The sequence below is a fragment of the Daucus carota genome, chromosome 2, assembly GCF_001625215.2.
Source record: "Daucus carota subsp. sativus chromosome 2, DH1 v3.0, whole genome shotgun sequence".
In the NCBI taxonomy this organism is placed as follows: domain Eukaryota; kingdom Viridiplantae; phylum Streptophyta; class Magnoliopsida; order Apiales; family Apiaceae; genus Daucus; species Daucus carota.
The window spans coordinates 36,319,886-36,329,673 of NC_030382.2; the positions used below are offsets into that span (position 1 = coordinate 36,319,886).

General features: G+C 35.9%; 1 protein-coding gene across 1 annotated transcript; it reads left to right on the plus strand.

The window, feature by feature from the left end:
- Positions 1-237: 237 nt before the first annotated feature.
- Positions 238-2,336, plus strand: LOC108206723 (uncharacterized protein At3g17950). Its single transcript, XM_017377111.2, has 3 exons — positions 238-497; positions 619-753; positions 1,778-2,336. Exons 1-3 carry the CDS (start codon positions 486-488, stop codon positions 2,249-2,251), a joined length of 621 nt encoding a protein of 206 aa, XP_017232600.1. The 5' UTR covers positions 238-485; the 3' UTR covers positions 2,252-2,336.
- The last annotated feature ends 7,452 nt before the right edge of the window (positions 2,337-9,788 follow it).

Here is a 9,788-nt window from a genome sequence, read left to right on the forward strand (position 1 = left end):
TACACCGATTATGTTTGGTTAGTTAACATATACAGTATACTGGATTACTGGTGATCAGAATATAGTTCATAACAACAACAAAAAAAAAAAAAATAGTAAAGCATAGGCATATGAGTCATTTTCTGAAAAGGCGCACCACTCCTGGACTAAAATCTTTGTCTGCTTTATTATTTTATAGACACATAATTATTCTGTTCCCTCAATCCTGCTAACAAAATTAAACTAAAAGCATATATCCAGGAAGAGTGCAATATACTGATAAGACCTCTTCTTATCATTGGGCACTCTTTTTGACCATCCCTTTCTTTCATTCTTATAGAAAATCATAGCATTACATATACAATACTACTAGTACACCCTCAGTGCATAATCTGATGAAATGTCACCTCTCACTCTCCTTTTATCTTCTGCTTGAAGTTCTGAAATGACTTTTCTTGGCCATCTCTTTACTAACACTAATCAAGTTTCAGAACTATTTGTTATCTATGGCTCAGCAGGTATATATCTTACTTCTTGAATACATTTATTGTTGTTATTATGAGTGTTTTTGCATGTTTCTTGATGTTTTTGCATAATGGGTCCATTTATACTATGTTTGATGATTTTATTTGATTGTAGGAAGAAGGGTGGCCTCTGGGCCTGCAACCTTTGAATGTGAGAGTTGGTTTGGTTCATATGCCTGAGTTTTCTGGATCATTGTCTTTCAACACTTCACCCAGTGCTTCCCCTAGTTCCTCAGATTTAGATACAGAGGTCAGTTCCGGACTTTATCAATTTTAGTCAATACCGTTCTATCAATTTGAGTTCGAGTAGATTTACTGAGTAAGACGTTTTAGGATTGGTTTATTAGAATCGCAAATATTTTCAAGAAAAGCGATAAGTATATCTTAGCATAATGTGCAAATTTTCATTATGAAATTCTAATACTTAACCTCTTGTTGTCGAGTCAAGAGAAGAACGATATCAACTACTGAACTTATACTTTTCATTAAATTATCAACCAAGGGATGACTGTTTGAAATCGTCAGCAAATACAGTACTACTGTACTAGACATGTCTTGTGACCTTTTTAATGAACTCAAGGCTTTGTCAGTCTCAGATTTTAACTGCATTCTATTTCGTATTTCCAACTCCCAGATGGTAAAAGTTGTATATTTAACCATTAAAACCTGGCATTATTCTTTTGTCACTTGTCAATAGTAATAATGCTGATATAACTTATTATTCATGTGAAAAACTTATCTAAATTTTATTGGGAGGTCCGAATTACATTATATTTATAATGCCTTTGCTTGACATGGGGCAGTGGGCACCTGCTGCTCCACATAACAAAGTCATGTGCTACTGTGAGCAAACTGCATCTTGACATTGTTACAAAGCTTGCATCACCTTTGAATATCTGAATAATGTGAAGATTTTCTTAAGAGTTTGCATTAAACTTTTTTTAATTAACCTATATTTCTAGGATGAAATTTTCAAGAACGGATCACTGTGAACACTTTTTTTACGTTTGTATTCTCCCTATTTTTCAAACAAGTATATTTTAGAATTTTGAGGAGAAGGTCTGAAATTCAGACTTCTCCCGAATTCAAGGTCTCTTCCAAGAAGAGAGTCTGTAGATTGGGCATTATAAATAATCTATGGATTTTAGTGGATGATATACTTCAAGGTTCTGATACTTTTTTTAAAATCCCAGTTGAATACATCTGGATTTCATGAATGAAATAAAAAAATTAAGCGTATCTAATTTACTATTTTTTTCCTAAAACCACAACAGTCTACAGGATCTTTCTTTCATGACAAGAGCATTACACTTGGGAGCCTAATAGGAGTGTCGAACATTTTAGAGTTCTCTAGGCGATCATTGAGGAAGAGAAGGCCTCAGACAGTACAGATCAAGAAGAACAACAGACCGAAAACTTGGTGTTTCTCCCTCTGCCCAAGGGACCAGACCGATGCAGAGTCAGATTGCCATAATGCTGCATCACTGGGTCATTTTCTTGCTGTGGAGAGAAGGGCAGAACACAGAAGAAGCCATAGCCCAATGATTTATGGACCGGAAGACATAGCCCTGGCCCAGGAGAGTCGAGAACAGAACTCACTTTTTGTTGATGGTCATGTAGCTCCGCCTCAGTTGAGTCCATGGGCTTCTTCAGACAATGAAAGGAGGCGAGAGGGAGTATTGAGTCATACAAATCGATGCGGAGTCCCTCTGGTGTTTCATTGTATGTGTTGTCAACACATTCACTAGCTGAAAATTGTTTGATGCATATTAAGTTTGAGATCAAAATTATTATTGATATTTGTTATTAAATTTGAAGTGATGTTCTTGGACATTTTCGCTAGTCTTATTTGATGGCCTTTTTAATAAAAGCTGCATGTTCCATAAATTTTGTTTCTAAGACGTATGAGCGTATCTGATAAGCTTACAATCAATGGCGGAACTAGGACAGGGCCACCCCCAGCTAGCATTCAGACAATAGTTTAAAATTTAACATTTTCACCTTTAGCAAAATTTTAGAAATTCTTAAAGAGTCCTCACAGTCAACAGGCCTGAGCCCAAGCTATTTGAATTTTGAGGTTCACAAAATCAGTATCAGGGGCTTAGGCCTCATTGAAGTCCCTGATGTATAGATGAGTACAATTTCAGTAGGTGTATCAAGGAAGATCAGCAAGTCAAGGTCACAACAGCAACAATGGGAATGTCTATCGTGATTTCGTAAGTGTCTTAACATAAAAAACAACAATTTGTCCCAACTAAAACGAACAAGATATACGATCAGACTCAGTATTTGCGGAGACTAGCTCTTTGAAATCAAGAATGAGAGAGATAGTGATCAGGACAGACGCGACAAACTAATTCTGGAAACATGTTGTTGGAGGATACACCTCTCATCCCAACAGGCCAAGGCCCAAAGAGGTCCAGCCCACTGTTTGAACTTCACCGACGTCACTAACGCAACGGTCGAAGGATGGAATCCCGCCTCATAAACACACCATTACTTCCCTCCCGCATCGGGCGGGAACGTTACAAACTCAGGGGTACTCCTCCCCATAAATAGCTGGTATGATCAAGGGTAAAACATTCACATTCATACACTCACACATTCACTTACGCTTGCAGTTCTCTAAACCCTTTCTTGAGCCACTAATTTATTCTCACGCCGGAGATGAATGGGGGGACAATCCCTCGCATTCTTCTCTTTTTCAGGTCACATTCAGGCTTTGGCATCCGGCAGAATCTTGGCTCTAACACATTGTATGAATCTATCCCCAGAATCAAACAAGCACTGCCAAAAAAAAGCATCTCTGTAAAATCACCGAAGAAGTATCAACATCAATCAAACAATTCGCTAAACAGTGACAGTAGTACTCCATGAAAATTCGCCCAAGTTTAATTCGTCAATACATTTCCATCGGTACAGAATATTATACTAAAAGAATTTTAAACTATATCAACTACAATATTTCCTAAGTAACCAGTTGATGATTGCTGACCACAAACTATTTATCATAGACTTCGACTGATTGTGTTGCACCTAATCCATATTTTAAGCATGTATTATGTCTGGAAAATGTGTCACCATACTAGCAAGACATTTTGAGGTCGATAGGTCTTAGTTGTGCGTTCGCAGCCAATAATACTCAGGAGTATGTTCTCTTAGTTACAGATTAATTGAATACCAAACTAAATAAATCGACAAAATTTTAAATTAGAGTTATCGGCTGGTTTATACTTGCTACATAAAAAAGTTGATAATTTGATGAGAATGATGCATTGTATGGGCAGTGGCGGATCTGACTATAAAGTTAAGCGGGTCAATTTTTTTGTTAAAAAAATTAAGAGGGGTCACAAAAAAATTAAGAGGGGTCAATTTCAATTTTACAACCTAAAAACATGTATAATATTTTTTTAAAAAAAATTTAAGGGGTCAGTTGCCTCTTTACCCCTACTAAGATCCGCTTTTGTATATGGGACGATCCTCACATTTAGAGGTAGGCAATTCCGCGGTTTTGGACCGCCTAACTCGACCATTCATAAACTGTACAAACTATAAACTGTAGATTTATAAAGCCGAATATTGGTTTTGAATCTGCAATTGGGCTTGGGCCCGTCTAGACCGGCACGGGATCCGCCGTGTCATTTACGTGCCTGTTTTTCACACTTCTAATCCGAGCCTGGCTTCCACTAGGGGCCTGTTATAGTGTTATGTGTGCCCAACCCGTCCTAAACCCGGCCCGGCCCTGCCCGCCAGTCTCCCGAATGGGTAGCACTAGTCACACTTAACTACTGAACCTGGGAGAGTGGAAGTGAATGAAGAGAAATACGGGACCAACACAGAAAAGAAAAAGCTAAAGCTGGCGGAAGAAAACAACAGCAGCAAAGAGATCTGTGGAGCGTTAATTTAGAGGGACATTTCACGCTTGTCCATGCATATATAAGACCCCCCTTGGATTTCCGAGCCCTTCTGGTTTTGTCCCAAAATCAACTTGTTTTACGTCCCCCACTTCCAGGCCACCCACAACACCAACAATTACCCTTCACCACTCCTATTATTATCTCTTCTTTTTACACACACTATGACATGTACCTATCTATATGTAGTAAATGTTATAGTTTTCACTCACAAATTAACTTGATTGCACCGAATTATGTTGACTCGAGTGCTGAATTAACCCCTCACTCAACTTAAAAATTTAGCAAGAAATAAATTTTCGTAACTTCATATTGCAATTTAAATTCAGTGTAAGTTTCAAATTTGTTACCTATATGTTCTTCAAAGTCGGTTCAAGTCCAAGAGATGCCCTATATCATGTCCTAAGTTATAGTTTAGGGCATTTGATGAAAAGATTGATCCAACAATGTCCTAGTGATACCTTATATCACTAGGCTAACCTCCTCAAACCCTATTTTTGAGGCACACCTCTCTTGCCCTAGCCTATATTTTATTAAAAATTCTCATGAACATACACTTTCTCTCTCTCTCTACTTTTATATTATGCTTTAATGGTGAAAGACAGTATTTAATAATAAAATATTAAACATATTATGAGAATAAGACACATTGTTGGAGTTAAAATTGATAAACTATAACTTAAATTACTAGGACATGAAATTTCATATTATACATAGGGCATTAACTGGAATACTCTTGGACTTGCTCTTATATTCGAATTAATATTTCAAATTTCTGGTCTCGCCACGATTGTGAGGCTTAATATTTCAAATTTCTGGTCTCGCCACGATTGTGAGGCAAGGGAAAAGGATAAGAGTGTGGGAGCCTTTTTGCCAATATTCATTCATTCATACTCATACATACTACTGTGGCAGGTTCGAATTGCTTTATTCGGTCTACATGGATAAAAGCCTTCTTGGTCCTTGCAAAAGCAAGTAATCATCATTTCTTAAACATATCTGGATTCCCTTTTCTTTTCTAGACTATCGACCCAAACTCATTTATACTATTGTTTAGTTTGCATAACTAATAATCACTCTCCACCATCATGCATTTCTTTAAACCTAGCCTGTTCATTATAACAACTGATCAGCTCTGAGTCTTTTAAGAGCAGTGTTACAGAAATCGGGGAATCGGACCTAATCAGTTGAGCTACCGATTCAAGGATTAATCGAAAATCGGGGATTAATCGGAAGGATTAATCGGAGTTAAAATCGGGTTTATTTTAATAATAAAATATTATTTAATATTTAGTTATTATTATATTAGCTATTTAGTAACTAATATATTTACTATATTCATAAACTCTATAATTATTCATATTTAAAGTAATATAGTATTTTAATTTTAATAATTTATCACATATATACTTCGATTATGAAATATATATAAGGATTAATCGGATTTCAAAAATCGGATCGGTGACCGACCTTGCAGGGGATTAATCGGGGATTTATCGATTAAATCGGGAATTTTTAGAACACTGTTTAAGAGATGAAACTTGAACAAACTGCTCTGGGATCTGGCAGTCAAAAGTTCGTTTACGTTGTATGGTCCATATGTACCCCACAACCACATGCACACTTTTATCTCTACAAGAGTAACCGCATATACTTGCACCAGAGTATGTATGTAACCATATAGGACTATATGTATAAATTTTTTGATAGTTTTCAGTGCTTTATCTCGAAACAGTAGAACACTTTAAATGAAAAAGAATTTGCTCAAACCAAGTTCCCACTTCTATTGAATATGTACTGTAACTGTTATACGCAAAAATCACCATGAAGACCTGACCCATAAAAGAAGACTATGATGGGCTCAACATTGGACCAAGCCCAAACTAGCCATGTCAGTCAGAAGAGACCAGTTCAAGAAGATAGGGCGCGCCTTATTTTCAGGGCGCGCCAAGTTGAAACTTACAGAGAAAGATCGTCATTTGAAGGGCAGAAGGGGACATATTTTACCTAGGGGGACGCCCTTGGGTGTGTATAGATCCTACTGCTAATTTGTCGAAGACTCTACCTTGCAGTCTGAGGAGTTGCCCTCCTTGGGAGATAGAGAATGAAGATTAGAGGAGGCCTTGCTCTGCGAGTTGTCCTTGTCGGGGAGCTTGTGGAACCTTCTCGAAGATACGCCCTGGAAGGCTCTATCTCTGTAGTCTGGCGGGTTGTCCCTGTCGGGGAGTAGAGAAGTGCCCTTGCATTTGGGGTAAGTTTTGGGTGCTCGAGAGTCTACAAGGCCCAAGACTAGGCCTCATCGTATTGGGCCCCTTTCAGGAGGAAGATAGCAGAAGGGGAAGCCTAATCCTATTAGGTTTAGGTTTCCTAAGGAGAAAAGAACTACGTACTGGCTTGATCCCCTATAAATATAGGGGTACGTAGGCAAATTAGGGGGACACGAGTTGGGAGCACATGGAGGCAACTCGAAACCCTAATCTCAGCCACCCCTCAAATTTCATCACCACCGCTCAGCCACCGTCATAGATCGTGATTCCGGCCATGAACCTCAAATTTTGTTAACTACCAAATTCCTCCGTTAACAAATTGGCGCTAGAAGGAGGGGCTCTTTATCGTCTGGGGAGGACAGACGAATCTAATTTTACTCGATCTAATACAAACCTCATTAGAGGAGATAAGCTTTCTTTTTATTTATTTACTTTTACGATTCGACAGTGAATTACATGCATTACCATGTTACGTATTAAGAGTCCTCCCAGTTTTATGTAATTCTGGATGTAGAAAACTTTTTTAATATAATCTGGTGGTAATTGCATGTGCGGAAACGGCAGACGCGTGACAACAAAACTTCTGTATACGGGGGACATGCGATCATGCATATTATTGAAGCCCGTGTGAAAATATTTGCAGGAGAAGATGTATGCAACTTCAGACTCACCGCAGGCTTTTGCTGCTAGATTTTGCAACAAAAATACGGAATCCGCCCATGGAAGAGATAAGTTTTTATTTTAATTTAATTTATCTCACGCACTAAAAAAGAGATTTATGTGTTTCAAAAAAAAAAAAAGAGAGATTTATGTCATTAAAATATTCATACGTTTACTCATTGTTTTTACTCATTATATTTTGTGAAAATTATGCAGATTTCATTTGAATCATGTCATTAGCATGTGTTATATATATTGAATTTTATTTAATTTTTATATGTTGAATTTTATTACTTATGGATGAGAAAATTTTATAATTTTTATGTGAGAATCCAGGATTTCAGGAAGGCGAGAATTCGATGATGCAGGGAGTCTGATGATCAAGGAGTTTGTTTTGGTTGTTGCTTCTGAGGTGTTTTCTGACTTGTCTTTTACTGCCTATTTTTGCTGCTTCTCAGGTGCGGCTGGACAGGCGTAGCAAGCAAAAATAATACCACATAAAGGTGTCATTGGCCTATGTTTACCGAGACGAAGAATTCTTAGAAATTGGTATGCACTGTATTAACTTTAGTACGCCTGTCATGACAACCCGGCCGGGGTTCCCGTACAATTCTGAACCGACCATCTAAAAAGATAAGTTTTTCTTTTTCATTATATATTTATTTATTTGTTTGTTTATTATACATGCATGGATCCTGTCTCAAAAATATTTTTATAATAAATCCCATGTTAGATATATTTATAAATATAATTATTTCAAAAATATAGTATATTTTTGCATGTTGAATTGATATAGTTGTTTGGTTATAATATATTTTCAGTACATTAATTCATATATTTTTAACTGCTATCATGGTTTACCTAATAAACTCATGATTTATATTGAAGTTGGAGATTGTTTAGGAGTTTATAATTCAACCAGTTTTAAAATTTGATTTGGAGTGTGTTTTGCACAAAAGAAGAAAGGCATGCACATACAACCACCGAACCACACAGGTTAGGGTGAAGCGGGACCGGCGAGTCAAAAGAAAAGCGAGCCGTTCCTGGAGTGTTGAGAGATAAGTGAGATAAAGTGATGAATCGACCATAAGAGTATGACGTGTCGGTTAATCTATTAGCAGAAGCGTCAAGTCAAATTTGTGGATCTAACTTCGAGCTTCACGTGACAAAGATAAGTTCTTTCCGTTTATTTTATTTTATGTTTCTGTAAAATATAATTTATGTCACCATGCATAAGAATTTTGTTTTTGCTTTTTATTCAAAATTTCATGCGAGATGAATAGTTATATACATATAAATTATGTTATAATATATATATAATTTTGACTAATCCTGGTGGTTTATTTATTTGTGTTCGTGTGCGGATAGCTGGTTTTGTTTCAGGAACATGCCTTTAAAAAAAAAAAAAAAAATATAAAGAAAGAGAGACACTCGCAGAGCTTGCAACCCAAGATTTGCGATTAAATGTGATCAGCGAAAGTGTATCATCACATGTTGTTAGGAAAGACAAATTGGGCAACACGCCAGGAGCTCCAGCCTTAGCGAACAAAAGAGAAAAAATATAGCGCTACGTGTGACTATGATATATTCTATTTGGCCTCAGCATTATCAAACAGATAAGTTCTTTTAAATTTTAATGCACTTTTTCAATAGCGTCTAAATATGTCATTATTCATCGCTCTATGTGAATATATATTATAAAAAAGAAACAAATCAAGTATATTAAAATATAGTTGTTGTAGTGTTATGACAGATGTGTGAAATATATTATATTCATTTTTATTCAAAATTATATCGATTCTTTTTTTAGTGAAAAAACAGAGATACAGGGGCACAGAGAAACAATAGAAGACGCGTAGATGAAGATACTTGGCAGTGAGAGATATAAATTTGTAAAAGATGCGGTGATGGTGCAAGCAAACACCGGAAGAGACTACAACATGTTTTGTTGAGATAAGTAATTCTTTTTAAGTACTTCTCGGTATATTTTTGTGAATTTTCTGTAAATAAAATATTGCATGCATTTTAACTCGTTAATTATTATGGCACGAAATTTTCATTAGTAGTTCTTTATATTAAAATAATTATGTATTAAACTCTTATCTCATGTCATAGAAAATTATTTTAGAGTTGAACTAATATAAGTGCAGGTACATGATGATTTGCGCGTTCAATATAAAGATAAGTGTTTTTCATTTTTTGTAATTTTCATTTGGTATATATATTTTTGTCATGCATATATTTATTCTTGGATATGTATGTTTTAAATTTAAATATTTTATGCGTAATCGAATTATATATTCCTCTTGTCGAGTATGAATTATTATTATAACACCAAAAATATATTGATATATTTATGTGTGGTGTTTATATAATAAATATTGTGTATCTCTAACCTAATATTTTATTTAGTAGCTATTTTTAGACAGGAAAAGAATTCGTAA